At 37.9% G+C, this 17256-nt stretch overlaps 1 protein-coding gene across 4 annotated transcripts in view; it reads left to right on the top strand.

The window, feature by feature from the left end:
- Positions 1-3869, top strand: part of LOC134527359 (iodotyrosine deiodinase 1) — a 191147-nt gene extending 187278 nt beyond the window's left edge. For all 4 annotated transcript variants that reach the window (XM_063359979.1, XM_063359980.1, XM_063359981.1 and 1 more), the window contains exon 6: positions 2458-3869. In XM_063359979.1, the coding sequence (XP_063216049.1) occupies positions 2458-2640 (183 nt within the window). In that variant the 3' untranslated portion in view covers positions 2641-3869. The remainder of the gene's footprint in view (positions 1-2457) is intronic.
- Positions 3870-17256: the final 13387 nt, after the last annotated feature.

Below are 17256 nucleotides of genomic sequence, written 5' to 3'. Positions count from 1 at the left end.
GATGTTTTCAATGGTACGTGATGATTGAGCAAAATTTTTTTCAGCAACACGTGATTTCACAATGTTCCATACATAATAGCATTAAGCTCACAGTGGTATGGTGGTAATCTTATTACTTCATGCCCATGTTCTTCTAACATCTCATCTATGCAAAACCTGGGAGGTGGACGTCGACCACGAACAAGCTGGAGTTCACATTTTGTCATATCATTGTCATGTGGAATGTTGTTGTTCTGTAACCATTGGATGATATCTTGTTTTCTTGTACCGGCTGTTGGTGGCTTATTTAACTGGACGGAATGATAAGGGGCATTATCCATTACAACCAACGAATTAGCAGGCAGATTTGGAATAAGCTTGTCTTGCACCCATCTGGAAAAGTAACCGGCTATGTAACTGGCTATGTATAGTTTTTTGTTTTGTTGTACTGCCCGATGCCATTTGTCAATACACATTATATTGACTTTATGTAAGCTTTTGAACATATGCCATTGCTTAGCACATGTATGTCTGTAGAAGAAAACTACAAAAAAACACAAATGACAAAAAACACAAATTAAGCAAAAAATTGCTGTTGTCAGGATTTAACGCCACACAATACTCCACAACTGAAATATGGTCAACAAACAAAGAAAAACAAAGAAAAATGGACTAACAGAACGGAAAAAAACCACAAATGATGACAGCACAAAAATACCGAACCCAAAAAATTCAGCACAACAGTTGAAACGAGACATAAACACAGCAAAACGAAAAGACGAAACAAACACAATAGTTTTCCAAAAAATAGTAAACAAAATAGAAACGAAAAAACCCCCACAAATGATGACAGCACAAAATATTGAACCCAAAAAATTCAGCACAACAGTCAAAATGAGACAAAAACACGACCAAACTAAAAGACGAAACAAACACAGCAGTTTTCTAAAACAGAAACTAGCGACGTTTCGGGAACTGCTATCTGCTCCCGTCCTCAGGCAGAGACGCACCTGTGCTTCCATACCATGTGCGTCTCTGCCTGAGGACGGGAGCAGATAGCAGTTCCCGAAACGTCGCTAGTTTCTGTTTTAGAAAACTGTTGTGTTTGTTTCATCTTTTCGTTTGGTCATGTTTTTGTCTCATTTTGACTGTTGTGCTGAATTGTTTTGGGTTCAATATTTTGTGCTGTCATCATTTGTGGGGGTTTTTTCGTTTCTATTTTGTTTATTATTTTTTGGAAAACTATTGTGTTTGTTTCGTCTTTTCGTTTTGCTGTGTTTCTGTCTCGTTTCAACTGTTGTGCTGAATTTTGTGGGTTCAGTATTTTTGTGCTGTCATCATTTGTGGTTTTTTTCGTTCTGTTAGTCCATTTTTCTTTGTTTTTCTTTGTTTGTTGACCATATACCTGTTGTGGAGTATTGTGTGGCATTAGATCCTGACAACAGCAATTCTTTGCTTAATTTGTGTTTTTTGTCATTTGTGTTTTTTTTGTAGTTTTCTTCTACAGACGCATACATGTGCTAAGCAATGGCGTATGTCCAAAAGCTTACATCAAGTCATGCACTCCCATTGCACAAATCTTTCAAAAATAACACGTTATATTACAGTCACGCACGCTTCGAAACCTTGCTCCGCTTTCAAAGGATCCGTGAAATACCTGAACAGCGATTCTCCCGTGTCCGCGCACTGTGTCGTGACTTATGGTAACAACTCTACTTGCCGTCCCACCCGCGACATGACGCGCTTCGACCATTGAGGCGGACTAGGGAAAGGGAGGGACAGTGTGGCGGAAGGGATGACGGTGGAGGGAGGGGTCCGTCTGACCTTGGGTAGTTCACATTTTTCCCGGGACCACAGTTGGCTTGGGCATGTAGTACTAATAATATCAAATTTAATGTGCCAAGAACTTGCCACAATTTCCTTTTAGGCATACTGGAGTTATCAGCAAGCCATAGTACCAGGATTTTAGCTTTATTTTCTAAGCTACACAAAAGAATTGAAGGTTCAATTGCTTCATTTTATGATACAATAGTTTATTACACTTATCTTGTAAATGCCTCAAATTTTTATTATAATTTTGATGATATGTGTGTCCCCACAAACAGATTCAAATATATGAATAAAAAAATTTAATAGATCCAGTAATACAGGAAATAGAAACTAACAATATTTTATTTTATAAAAAATGTGTAAATTATATATGATATTTCAAAATTAAAAAACTAAAAGTGATTTCAAAATTTTATCTCATTGTTTTACAATTCTCATCTCATACTAAAATTAAAATTCATGACATAAGACCACGTGAGGATGATTGGTAAATAATTATTTTTTTTAGAGAGACTATAGGATAAAATGGGCTGGAATTGATTAATTGTTAGATTGTAGGAGATTGAGTACTTACTTCAGTGCTGTAGGAATGCAGGAGATGCAGGAGACTGAAGAAGCAAGTAGTGCTGATGCCGCCGGTGTGTGCAGTTCGCCGGCCTGGTGTCCCTGACCAGCACCCCGCTCAACTGCGGTCCTGCTCTCCGCAGCCTGCTGGGCCGGCCCAGCTACGAGAAGCTCACGCTGCTGCTGCCCGTGGGCTACCCCTCGCAGGAGGCCACGGTGCCTGACCTGGCCCGCAAGCCCCTGCACGAGATCCTGGTGGAGGTGTGAGGTCCTGCGACTGCACCGGCACCAGCCCCCTCCTCCGCCCCACCCGAGCACGCATCACTACACCAGACCTTTTGTACTTACCAATGTTCAAGTGTACGTTTCACTAACTATATTTATAACAACATGTTGTTCGATGTTCAATGGAAACGTTAAAGATAGAAAAATACATAGCTTTAATTGTGTTTCATGGTAATAGAAGTCTTCATTGAAAAAAAAAAGACTATTTATAATTACAAAATTCCAAATATAAAGAAAAACCTGTATAGTTATTTTTTATATTATACTTTAATTTTTAATTTTTTGTAGTATACAAAAATGTGTTGGCCCATCCTGCAACCCTTCTAACATGGTGCAGGCTGCCCCCCCCTCCCCCCCCCCCCCCCATCGTTTTATTATCTGTGTCCCTGCATACAGCCTTAATGAAATATTTTAATGGGTGTGATTTCATAGTCACTGCCAACTGAATTGAGTGGTATCCACTCAATTGGGTACGGCAAAAAGACAAACAAAAACTTGCATCATTGTTGCATCATGTACCATACAACACACATCCTTTCAAACATGTGCATTTAAAGAAACAAATTACTTTACTAAAATATTGTAAAGTTACTTCAACATTACATAAATGTGTCTAATACTGTTGTAGCGAGGGGGATTGACATACAAACATACGAGATCCATCAGCGAATCTCTTTCCTTCCTGACAAACAAACACAAATATTTTACTACTTTACACAACATATGACTATGTATTATTTTTTTCTTGTACATACAGATACAAACCTAATATACACACCACCATATACTAAATAATATAATTAAATATATATCACTTTACAAACACTGAATATTATATGGATACAGGAACAATCTAGTAAATGTTATTATTAATTGATATTTTAATAGTTCTCTGATTTGACTGGTACATTCAGGGCCGCAACTAGGGGGGAGCAAGCGGGGCATACGCCCCGGGCGCAAAGCTGTGGGGGCGCCGAAATCGCTTGCATTGTAATTCCTTCCTACTACAACTGGTAACTGGTAAAAAGTTTTTTAACTTGCATGCCAGGAATGTCTAATCTGATTTACAATATAACGTCTCAACATATTTAATGAACAAGTCTAATGATTATACGGACTACTTTATGGACATAGTAGGTTCATGCATGGAAGGTACAGTAGCACAGTAACTGTTACATGTAGGTATGGAAAATGCTTAAATACGTAGCACCATTTTCCCGTGGGAGGGCCCCCGGACCCCCACTTTATTGGTGTGGTATGTGCAAATAAGAGGGGGGGGGGGGGGAGCGCATGAATCCATTCATGCCCCGGGTGCCAGAGACTCTAGTTGCGGCCCTGGGTACATTGGTGATATACAAACTCACATGAAATTAAGTTTAGAAATTTAAATTATAATCTTGCCCCAACTAGTTACGATTGTAAGCACAAGCTTAAACTTAATGACCACCGAGTGGAAAATCTAGACTGAATTTCTGAAATTACTGTCTCACTAGGGACAAGGGTCCAAATTATAATATTGTGATTTCATTTACAAAATATCATTGATATAATTAATCGTAGAAAATGTTCTTAATAATGAAATATTTGCATAAACTTTATGGAGCATAGGAATAAGTTCATATTGTAACTGTGACGTTGACCGGGGCTTCGCCCCATGAGCCTGCAATGACCCCAACTTCCTTTTCCCCCCACCCTCAACCTTTCCTTCCCGACAATGCACCGCCACATGTTTCGTGCAAGTCTTTGAACAGTGTGCCATGAGCCACCATAAGAGGGCGCAGTAACCTCAGTGTGACGTCTCCGTAATTCTGTAATAAAATATATTGTAAACCTTTTTCCTTTTGGTCCCAGAGTGCATGTTTTTAGCAAACTGACAGAACATCTTATTTTTATATATTTTTTAGAAATCAATGTAACGTGAACAAAGACGAAGCCGAATGTTTCTGAAGCGGAACCGAGAGTGGCCGAAGCCAGGACAATTTGAATATTGAAATTTAGGCTATGCTTTTTATTTAAGTTACTAGGGTGTAAGGCGTAGAGAGGCGTGCCTTTTTTTGTACGTGTTTTTTATGTTATCCTTTCAAAGAAACTGTGGCATGATTTAAAACAAATATAACGGTTTCACTTGATAGTCACGGAGGCGCCATACCTCAAAGAGTGCACTCTTCCGGTCAGTCTCCAATCATCAGCAGCCGAGGTAAGATGTGTCTACACCCTGGGACTTCCTATTGCATCGCTGATAATTACTTCTGTTTTCTCGTCTTAATTATTCCAAATCGCTTTCTACATGTCCTCCGGATTGCCTCAGTTGGCAGACGGTTTAATTCATTATTGTTAATTCCTTCACGGAGATTTGAAACCAACCTAAGACAATGTATCATGTAGCCACGAGGGTGGACTGCATCTCACTTGTACCGGTACATGCCACGAGGCCTTTTTAGCAGTTTAACTAGGCGTGTGTATGAGGGCATGTAATAACCAACTGTGGAAATAAATGCGGGCTTGGAAAACCGTATTGCTCTCTGACCATGTGTCACCGCCCAGTAAGTCTCAGGCGTGTGGGATGCTGAGAGCGGGCCAGTTCTGTGTAATTTCTGGATAGCTAGGAGGGTTGAATCTTGTCTCCACACAGGTGACATTACACCCTGGGGGAGTCTCAACCGGGTCCGTGTGCCCTTCTCATACGGTGGCGCCCTATTAGCGACATAATATCCAGAACGTACCCTCCAAGCTTACAACTGGCTTGTGTCTGTTTGTAATTCTGAATGTTACACAAAATGGAGGCACTTTGACACAGTAGATAAAATACGTATCCTACTGCTGTTTGTAGCAAAATTATCAAATCAGTATTTCTGATGGTTCTAACTAATCACGGAATTTTCCTGCCTTTATTTATATACATAAAGACATACCAGCACTCTTGCTTCTGCTGGATTAATTGTAAAAGTATTTTGTGATATCACATTCATTACATATAGTCCAAACCTTTTACAATTTGTTATATCTCCCAGAAATGCTAAAACAAACACAAAGAATTTGAATCTACCACCACTCATAAATATTACACAGAATATAACATTTGTATAGTAAAGAAATATAATCTTATAAATTCTCTTTCCTATTGATGAATAAATGTCATTCTTCTGTACTACTTGTACTCACACTGTTGAGGTTTTTTTTCTGCTTATCGCATACTTATATCATTGTAGACATTACCCGTGAACAGATAACCAAAGATTAGGGGTGTTAAGAAGAAACAAATAGTGAAAATCACCAACATATGAAAAATGAAAACAGCAGGAAATATAAATTTTCCTTTCTAGTCATCTTTAAGGGATCAATCAATACATTACAGACAAACTCAACAAAAAGGTGAAATGTGACTACAGTTTATGAAAATAACAATCATTCGTGCTCAGGGGCGGATCCCGGATTGACTTCTGGACCTAGTAAAATATCTGTTCATTACCTACTTCAGAAGTCGTATTGTCCAGTGCATATTTCACCATTCGGGGAAAAAATAAACACTGGATAAAATTTACCTACGTGTCCCCCCCCCCCCCTAAATCCGCCACTGTTTATGCTGTTAAGAACTAACCAGAGTGTTAGGTTTTGTTTACGTGAAGGGTTGATCATAAAATAAAGGAAGAAATTTGCTGGAAAATGCCAAGAGCTGTTCTTCTTCCAGGTTTAAAAAAATTTAAAATAACGAAAGATTGTTTAGTAAAATTTCCAGTTTGCAAATGGGCTTAGGCACTCCCGATTATCCAGGTGCGGATTATCCGGTTTGCGAGTTAGCAGTGCCATATTTCACTTCCATAAACCATAAAAACCTAAAAATTATTTTTGACAGTTTATTATTTTATTTTTGTGATCTATTGATGTGACAGAGCATTTTATACTATAATTCAAGATGAAAAATACTGCCAATCATAGTGCATACTAGCTGGTAAGTGTTAGTATGCATGATGAACTTCGAAACTACTAGAGCAAATCATAAACGCAGCCATGTACACTGTGCATGCTTGTGTTCACATGGCCTTGTGAACCACACTCAGGTTAGTGTAGTTTCAAGGCAGAAGTCGCATAGTGCGGTATTTTTTCTGTCGTAATCTTTACACATAAATATTTAATAATAAATGCAAACGAGTGGTAATTGACATTCAACATAAATTAAAAATCCAAGAACTAAACATCATTGCAGGACTTTTACACTGCTGTGTAACTGTGATGGTGATGAAAAATATGGCTATGTTTTAATGATGTATACTGCAACTTTTTTATGTAAATTACACCTAAAACTTTAGTACCTATTACATACTGTGCACGCGCGCGCGCGTGCGCACACACACACACACACACACACACACACACATAATCTGAATCTCGGAAATGGCTCCAACGATTTTCATAAAATTTAGTAAGCAGGGGGTTTCGGGAGCGATAAATCGATATAGCTAGGATTCATTTTTTGAAAATGTCATTTTATCCGTGTTTTCAATAATCAACTTTATCGATAATCAACTTAAACATAAATGACTTCCTGACATCTATTGGCGAGTAATAATACCATTTTTTTTTAATTGGGAGCAACTAACTGCTTTAATGACAACAACACTAAAGCTACTCCAGTAGATGGCGTTGTTAAGCAACACTAAGCCAACGAGTGTTTGGTTTGAGGTTAGACCAAGAAAATGAATTGTTTACTTATATTATTTGTGTTTTTTTAAATCATGTGTTCACTTAAAAATGCCTAAACGATTTTGAAAAAAAAAAGCTTATAAACAATCTAACTTCACGAAGCCGCAACTCGTCTCAAGAACACCTTGAAGAACATCGTAATCAAACTGGTCAGGTTTCTCAAACTTCACACAGTGAAGACTCATTTCAAGAAAACATTCATGAAAATAATCAGGTTTCCGCTCATCCCACACCTGCTGCTAAACAGCTAAAGTAAGATGCTTGCAAAACTTGACTAACATTATACGAGCAGAAAGGTCTTATGATTTAGATGTTTCACGAGAGTGTGCGTCACAATGTGTGGCCGCTGAAAATGACGAACAACGAGAGCAACGTCTGCGAGATTTGCGGCAGCGTGCGGCACAACGTGTAGCTAATGAAAATGACGAACAACGAGAATACTGATTAGAAGAACAAATACGTCGAGACGGAAGACGTCGTAGGGCTTTAGATCTTAATAATTATTTACCGAATTCTAAATGTGTCGTTACTGCAGCTGTGCAATATCACGCCTTACGACAATTTGAAATTTTGTGTATACATTGTGGTGCATTGCATTTCCCTGGGGAATGCGTTTCTAATCGTATAAATAGAAATTATTTTGGTGTCTGTTGTTTGCATGGACAAATTTTAATGGAGCAAAAAAATTTTCAAATGAATTAGTACGTCTCTTTTTAAACCGTCACCCACAGTCTGAAGAATTTCATAAAAAAATAAGAAAGATAAACACATCTTTTGCTCTAGCATCCTTCAATGTAGAAGATGACAGAACAATAAATAGCCATGGCATTTATAGTTTTATTGTTTGCGGACAAGTATATCATAAAATGAATATGACAGCTCACCAGACGCAAAAATGATGTTGGTGTCTTTGAATGACCAGTGTACGGGCAACTATACTTTTTAGACCCACTAGGACGTTGTGTCACGCCACCAGAAGCATGCTGGCGATTATTTGCTTTTGAAATTAAAAAAAAGTCATAGTGTCCAACGAATGGATATCCACTTACCAGGACAGTATCGGATCGCAAACTTGGATCAAACCCATGAAGATTTAGCCGACATTGGCCAAAGAGGGTCTACTCTGGAGGCTTATTTTAAGCACAATGCAGAAATTAAAAGACATAATCAGTCAAGCGATAATGTCTCACGTCAATATCATTTTTATTGGCAGATGCCTGAAAATTTTAAATGGATCATAAGGTCTAGAAAATGTGAGCCAAGAGTTCGCCGTTTGCGAGTCATTGGTAGGATTCACAGTGTGAATTTCGTTGCCCAACCGGAACTTTACCACTTGCGATTGTTACTTATTCATGTAAAAGATGCAACAAGTTTTGAAGACCTTCGAACCGTAACAAACATCCAATTTCAGACGTATTAACAACCCTTTTTAGTACGAGGCTTGACTTTCGACGATCAAAAATGGATAGAAGGATTAAGAGAATCTGCATTATTTAAAATGCCTTTAGCAATAAGAAGCCTATTTGTTCAAATTTTAATTTACGGATCTCCTGAAAATCCAAAGCCTCTGTGGGAAACATTTAAAGAAAATTTGTCAGAAGATTTTATACATGCAGCCTGGCAAAATGGACAGTCTATAGAAAATGCAATTAATCGTGGTTACAGAATTATTGGTAAAATATTAAACACTGAAGCAACAGAAGGCCGAAATTTCCAATACTGGGTACAAACTTTTGGCTTTGAGGACATTGATAATTACAATCTTGAAGATAATCAAGAGAATTTAAAAACGGATGAATCAGCAGTATTAGGAGAGCAAATGTAACAGTTACTAAAAGGAAAACAGATAGAAGTCATTAATTCTATTCTTCAAGCTGTAAATAATACAGCTTCTGAAACAAAATGCTTCTTCATTGATGGTCCGGGGGGTACTGGGAAGACATTTATATATAAAACATTATACTATATGCTGACTGGAATACGATACAGAGTCAAATGTATGGCTTTTACCGGTATTGCTTCCATATTATTGCCTAATGGACGTACTTCTCATAAAACTTTTGGACTAAAAGTACCACTGACACCAGATTCAGTCTCAAGTATTAAACCTAACTCTTCTAAAGCGAGACAATTAGCAGAATTAGATATTTTTCTTATGGATGAAGTTCTGATGCTTCCAAAATATGGTTTGCAGAACAGTGATCAACTTTTACGATCCATTGGAAATTCGGATCTCCCTTTCGGTGGATAAGTAATAGTACTAGGAGGAGATTTTCGCCAATGTCTGCCTGTACAGCCACGTGCGAATAAAACTGAGTTATTAGATCTTTCTATCAAGCGATGCTCCTTATGCTCCGTTTTTAAGACTTTTAAAATAGAAGAAAATATGCGCGTTGATATAGAGCCATGACAATTTGCTGATTATTTACTAAAATTAGGCAATGGCGAACTGACCCTAAATACTATGGAAGAAATTGAATTGCCACAGAATATCATTTCAAGCAACAATCTTATTGATAAAGTATTTGGTAACTGCTTAGTCAATGGAAATTATGAGGGGATGAAAGACAGAGCAATACTCGCGCCTCTTAACAAAGATGTTGAAAAAATTAATAATGATATAGTTGCCAAACTTCCCGGGGAGTACAAAATCTACTATAGCCATGACTCAATGAGAGATCAACCTGAAGGAGCAGTTGAATTTACAACAGAATTTCTCAATAGTGTTAACATTTCAGACTTGCCACCACACAAACTAAAATTGAAAAAAAAAAAAGTGTTAATAATGTTGTTGCGTAATTTAAACTTATCAGAAGGACTATGCAATGGTGTAAGACTCATGGTAACAAGTCTGTGCAATCACATAAAAAAGGCAAAAATTGTTACTGGTGAACAATCAGGCAAAGAAGTACATATACCAAGGATAACCCTTGACTCATCAAAAGGACAACTGGGATGCACCATGCAGTGTCACCAATTTCCCGTTAGATCTGCATTTGCCATGAATGTCCACAAATCCCAAGGGCAAACTTTTGAATCTGTTGGGGTTGACTTAAAGTCAAGTCCGGTCTTCATGCATTGCATGTTATATGCGGCATTTTCTAGAGTTTGACGTCGACCGGGGCTACGCCCTCCCTAAGCCCGATGTGCCTCACGCCGTCGCCACTCCTCTCCTCCCACCACCACCCTCTATTTCAAACCTCCCGCCCCGTGTGCAGGTGTGCAGGTGTGCAGGTGTGTGCAGGTGTGCAGGTGTGCAGGTGTGCAGGTGTGCAGGTGTGTGTGTGTGTGTGTGTGTGCAGGTGTGTGTGTGTGAGTGTGTGTGTGTGAGTGTGTGTGTGTGAGTGTGTGTGTGTGTGTGTGTGTGTGTGTGTGAGGCGCCAACAAGAGGCAAGAGTAGAGTCTGTGCCACGAACCCTTTTATTTTATCATTCAATTTTAATGTTTACGTAATTGCTACCTGTCTTTTCTTCAAATAATATTCCCTAAGGATTATGTTTGCAGTGCTAGTTGGTAAGGACGGCGCAGCGCCCCACGCGGCAGGCAGTGGAACTACCCGCAACCAGTTTGAACCATAATCCCAATTAAAATAATTAATACTCAACATAAATAATTAGGAAACCTTGGTATAATTTTATTATAGAATTTTAGTGTATTTGTTTTAGTTAAATAATTGGTAATAAATAACAGGAGAGGCTAACGGTAAATCCAGCGCTTTCCGGCCGCCATGCTGCCCTGGCCTCTTCAGTCGCTTCCGTTCGTCACCCGGGGTAGGATGCTTGGTGAGCACCGCGCAACTTCATATTTTTTCTCAAGCAACTGATCTCTTAACATCCACCGGACTTTTCATAATTCTTCAAACCTTTTTGTATCTGCAAGGCATACTCCGGGTGGCCGACTCGTTTTAATAAATATTTAAGTTCATTTCGAACATTTAACCACGAACCGCGTCCTAAACTCACGAGGCCAGGCCACGAGGTGACCTGGTCAGCCTGTAAACTGATCCTTTCCCGCCGTTGGCGTTATTAACAGTTTCATTGAGTGAATGTAGATGTAGCGCAATTGGAGACGTGTTGTAACGTTGCTGGAATAAAAGGAGTATGTCGAACTTGTGATTTTTAGTTGAGTGACCACGTGTCCCTGCTCCTGAACCTCGAGGCGTGTGGGACGCCTTAAGAGCCCACTGGAGCGTATCGTGTACTAAGGGGACCGGGCCTAGCCCTACACAGGTCACGTCACGCCCTGAAGGGAGTCTCCGCCGGGTCCACGTGCCCACATCACGTGGTGGCGCCCACTCCGACATTTCATTTGTTTGTTCCCTTACATCCCTAGTACGACAAGTTAAGCGACCAACTACGTTAAAAGTCCATCTTCCAAATGAAAATCCTTGACATACCCGCAATATAGTATGGAAGGAAGTATTAGATTAAGACCTGATGATATATATATATATATATACACACACACACACATATACATATACATACTTACGTAGTTGATTGATAAACTGTAAAAAATTAAGTATTTGTTTCTAATAAAATATTAAACTAATTGCACTCGTGATTTTTTATTTAAATAACCAGTTCATATTTTATTATTATCATGTTGGTAAGATCGAAAAATATTATTCATATTTCATCATTTCATCAGTATTTAATTTGTATTTAAATATAATTTCTAAAAAAACACAATTTACAAAAAAAAAAAGATACAGAGCAAAGCTCGGTCATCCAGGTACTAACTAACTATATATACACACACACACACACACACACACACACACACACAGGGTAGAGTGGGGGAATTCCGATCACTTAAGCAAGATTGTCCATATTAAGACAATTTGTTATGGAAAGGAGGTGTAAAACAGAATATATATTCTCATATATTATGACTTGACTTGTGGGTATTATAAATAAAGAAATTGTTATTGGTTTGGGAAAAAATATTTTTTTTTAATAAGTCATATGTTTGGTCGGAATTACCACGACATTTGGGTAATTCCGATCATTTATATTCACCAATATATTTAAATTATTTTGTACATATGGCTGTCACTTAACTAATACTAAAAGCACAAATAAACACATAGCACACTACAAGCAAATAAATTAAAATATTTTGTGTGAAAAAATAAATTGTTGAGTCAAAATAAAAATTATGTAAATTATAGCTGATAAAATCAACTCTTAAGTGATTGGTATTTATGACTGACAATAGTCACAAATATAATTGTCTGGTGTATCAAATCCAGTGCACTCTGCATGAGCCCACTCTGAACACGAAGTGCACATATACCAAAGTTCATTGTCATGTCCTTCATCTCCACAAAGAATGCAAAAGTCTTTGGCATTGCTTATTGTTGGTTCTATTTCTATGTCATCACAAGGATCAGCAACTGCATAATCTTCTGAGAAACTAACTGGAAGTATCTTCTTACGACATTGTTTCTTTTTTGGCCGGGAATCTCTGCCTAAGTCTCCATGAAGTCCATTCTTCTTTCTTATTCTAACTTCATTTTTTTTGCAACAGCCCTTTTTACCCTAGCATCTTCAAGACATTTCATTTGCGGAGTTGAAGTTAGGATCTGAGAATGCATTTTTCTTCTAGGCCTTGTCTTTGACTCTATTGCGACCCGAGAAATTAATTTTGGGACTGGAGCCACATCCTGGAAAGAACACAAAGGACCAGCACAACTGGAATGTGTAAAATCCATTTTGGCGAGAAAATTCTGTTCCCAGTAGTTGAATTTGAAATAACAGGAGAAGTGACAGTGGTAAAATTTTCAATTCCTCCTTCTATGATAGACCTATCCACAGGTTACTGGGAAAGCATTCCTCTTCAGAAAAAATATCTGGATCTAGAGGGCAAATTCCAGTTTTCCGAAAACCATTGACTGCCTTCTCAAATGTTGCTACCTTCATAAACACAATGTTAAAGAGTCCTGAAAGTTCATCTGGACTGAGTTTTTCGTGGGGATGATTTAACATCCATCTTCTGCATGCTTCGTGATAGGCCTTCTTCAGCGGTGCATAGGCTGCATTCTATGGAATGTGTGTGGAGGCAGAGACAGCATGATTATTCCATTGTGACGACAAAATTCATATGACTCGAGAGATATGTGGCTGGAATGGTTGTCCAGAACAAGCAAAACTGGATTATTAGGATCTGGTTTACAAAAGGAACTGAAATGTTGTAGCCATGCTAAAAATAGTTCCTCATTTATCCAGCCTGACTTGGAACACTGATACAAAGAACCTGGGGGACCATCTGTCTTCATAATCTTGCTCAGCCTTTGACGTGGGTAGATAAACATTGGTGGTGCGAAAGAACCGCTGGCACTCATTGCACATACAACCGTCACATTTCGTCCCCTTTCCCAGCTGACTGCTGTTCAAAATCTCTTCTCCCCCTTTTTGGCGAGTATCTTGCCTGAATTTTGGACAGTACTTATGCCAGTCTCATCTACGTTGAAGATTCTGTCATGTGAAAATTTTGCTTCAACATTACGCCTTCCAAATTATCATAAAACAATTTGACTTTAACTTTATTGAATGCTGTAATCCTATTGATGCTGGTTGCTTGTGGTTGTTGGAGTGATATGCTGGGATGTCGCCTCATGAATCCTTTCAGCCAATCCCTTCCAGCCAATTTACTTTCCATGCAGAAATTGTGTGGAATCTGCATTTTCTCAGCAAAAGAAAAAGCTAGCTTTCTGAGGTCTGTCATTGTGATCCCATAAAATAATTTTGACAGAAGAATTACATGATCTGCAATATCATTTTCCTGTGCAGTGTTACATATTGGTGGTCATCCTAAATTAACTTTTCAAACATTACCTGATTTCAGTCGGTCATGAAAGGTTGCATATGGAATTCCATAGCATTTAGCTGCTTGCCAAATTGATTACCTATTTTCCTCTATGGCTGTAACAGCTGCAGTCAGTGATTCAGCATTCTATGAAGCTTTTTTGTGTTGTTCGTACTCAGGGTGGCCACTCATTTCAGCTGAAAAAATTCCCTGACTTTTCCAGGTTTTTTTGACCAGTCAAAATCATCGGCAAAATTAATTTAAAAATAAGGCCCGTTGTAAACAACACATGCATGCAGACAAATCATGCTAAATATTTATTTCTAAAAAGAAAATTAAAAAGAGAAACAAATGCACAGTGTAGGCCTAGTTCCAATATTAATTAAAATTTAAAGCAAAAATTGAGATATATTCAGGCCTACGTACATACCTATTCAAACTGCTGGTACTTGCATTTTTTGTAGCATATAACACAACACAAACAAATTCTTCAACTTGACACTTTATTATTTAACACCCTCAAAAATTTAAAGTTGAAAAAGTTATGTATATAAAAAAACACACACTAAATTAACCTTTCAATTTTTTTTATAGTCTATTTTTGCATTGATGGCATCAACTTCCTTCTTCATATCTTCTACCAGATTCAATTTTTTTGTTTCCAACAATTCTAGTTCTTTTACTTGTAGCTTTTTGGTTTGGTGATTATCATGTTCAATTTTGTCCAGCTCTTGCTGTGTCTACAGAGCCTCAAGGTATTTTGCATGGGAATTCCTAACAAACTGCATCATTGATTTTGTTATTTTTACATGCTCAACCCCACCTGCTAAGATAACTGCATTGTGCACATGTCTTAACGCCACAAGGCTGTGTTCTTTTTGATTTTCAATCAAACAGTCACCATTCACCGAAAATCCTCTCTCTAAACTAGCATTTCCATGAGAAATTATCAGTAGAAATTTAACAAAATTAACTACTTGGCTGGAAACATTGTGTGAACTAAACAACTTCATCAAATGATGATCGAGGCGAGAATGTTTTTCAAATGCAGTCATGCATCCAATCACTTCTTCTGACTCTAGAAGAAGATGTAATTCACACTGAATGCTGTATGCTTGCACACCAGATAACCAATTGTGTTTCACCAATATTTCCAAGCATGATGCCAAATTTTTCTTGAACAGAACAGATTTAGTAGCAACAGCAGGATCAAGAAATGTCAGTGCCTCAGTTAGTCTGAATTTCAGAGGAGACTTGTCCAACAATTTTGTGGTACATTGAGTTAGAGCTTGGCGATAACATTGCTTGAATTCCAAAATCTTAAGTTCTTTCACTCCTTTTGCTTTTTTGTAATGCATCTCTTACAGCAAAACCAACATCAACATTTTTTGCATGTAGCAAGTTATCTGTGCTCAAAATAAGTTTGCCTGGTGAAAGAAAATTCTTCTTAATGACATCTTCCTTAACAAAACGTACCATCAATGTGTGTACCAATGAGAAGAGAGCAGAATGAAGAAATTGTGCCACTGGAGATTCTGTCTGAAACTGTCTCAAGAAAGATTCTAACAAACCTACAAGAGAATAAAAGAATGAAAGTTTTGCTCCAAACAGGTTGTATTTGACACATCTTGAAACAACAGAAAAACATTCATTCTGTCTAGTATATGCTTTCTTATCCCGCACTGCACACTCCACAAATTTTGACAAACAAGGTAGAATTTCAATAGCTCGAAGTGCAACTTTGCTGTTCTCTACACAAAGAATAGAACAAAATTTCATAGGAAATATTCTTGTATCTGTGTATTGTATATAATCTGCTCTTCGTGAAGGTACATTTTTGAATAAGTTGTAGACTGCTCTCAAAAATTCAACCATCTCCCACTTAGTTTCACGTATAGCTGCTTTAAAAGCACAATGGACAGTGTGTAAACCACAAGATCCTATATCTAGTAATGTCGGCTTACTAGGGTCGTCACCTTTTAAGTCAAACAACAAATCTTTCAAAAATCTATGATTGACATTTGGGCCATCCATTGACACTTGTATAAGTTTACTTAAATTTATATCAGACAGAGAGCTTTTAAAGTGGATAAGCAAATCAGCAGCCGTTGTATGACCAAGAAATGCAGACGTTAAGTACTGTGATGAAACTTCATTTTTTTCAGAGTTCCAAAATCTTACGAAAAGGTCCACCTGCTGCTTTTGAGCCACCTTGTTTACTCTCATCAAACCCTACAACCACATAGTTGCAATCTGAAATCAATTTCACCAGCTGTGTTTTGAAATAAGGCCCTAACCCATGTACTATTGTATATGCAACTTTAGTCCTCTTAAGTTGAATTTTCTTGGCTATTTCACTGTCAGGGAAAAGTATTGGAAAAAGGTCAGCACTTCTAGCACCACTCCTAAATGAATTATGTTCTGTCACAGAATGCAAACACCAATATATTTCAGACTTGGTTATGCTATCATTTAATAGAAAAGCATGCAAAGTTTTCTTAGGCATATCAGTCACTGGACTTGGACTAACAGGTTCAGTGGTATTCGTTGGGTACTTACTAACCGAAGCTTCAGATGTTCTTTGTCCATGTTTTAATAGAACGTCTATTTCCACACACTTCTTACGGTTTGCAGCTGCTTCTTGGTGTTTTTTTTTCCATTCTATGGCTTATCACGGCTTGTTTTCCCATATTGCTTAGGCTGAACTTAGTCATGCAATAACAACACCGGGCTGAAAATTTATTCCACTCGTCTTCAAGTAACCATTGTGAAAAATCTTCACACGCAAGCCATTTATAATTAAAGCTAGTTTTTTTTTGTTTGGAGCACGACATATTTACGTACCAAAACTAAAAACCCTTGCCAGCCTTCATCGACGTATCCTGCCATTTTTACACAAAAACTATCCATTCAACTGTAAGAAGCCATGCGCAGATGGTTATATGGAAGGCCTAATAATCATGCAAACAACAGAACGAAATAACGGATTTACAAACCATAAAATAATAGCGAGACAGGTGCACCAACTTAATGTATGAAAGCCGCGAAATGTTACGAGACAACACGAGGTCTCGAATACACAAATTC

Source organism: Bacillus rossius, chromosome 1 (genome assembly GCF_032445375.1).
Source record: "Bacillus rossius redtenbacheri isolate Brsri chromosome 1, Brsri_v3, whole genome shotgun sequence".
Taxonomy (NCBI): Eukaryota; Metazoa; Arthropoda; class Insecta; order Phasmatodea; family Bacillidae; genus Bacillus; species Bacillus rossius.
The sequence above is the reverse complement of the archived record's forward strand: the minus strand, read 5'-3'. Positions and strand labels throughout refer to the sequence as shown.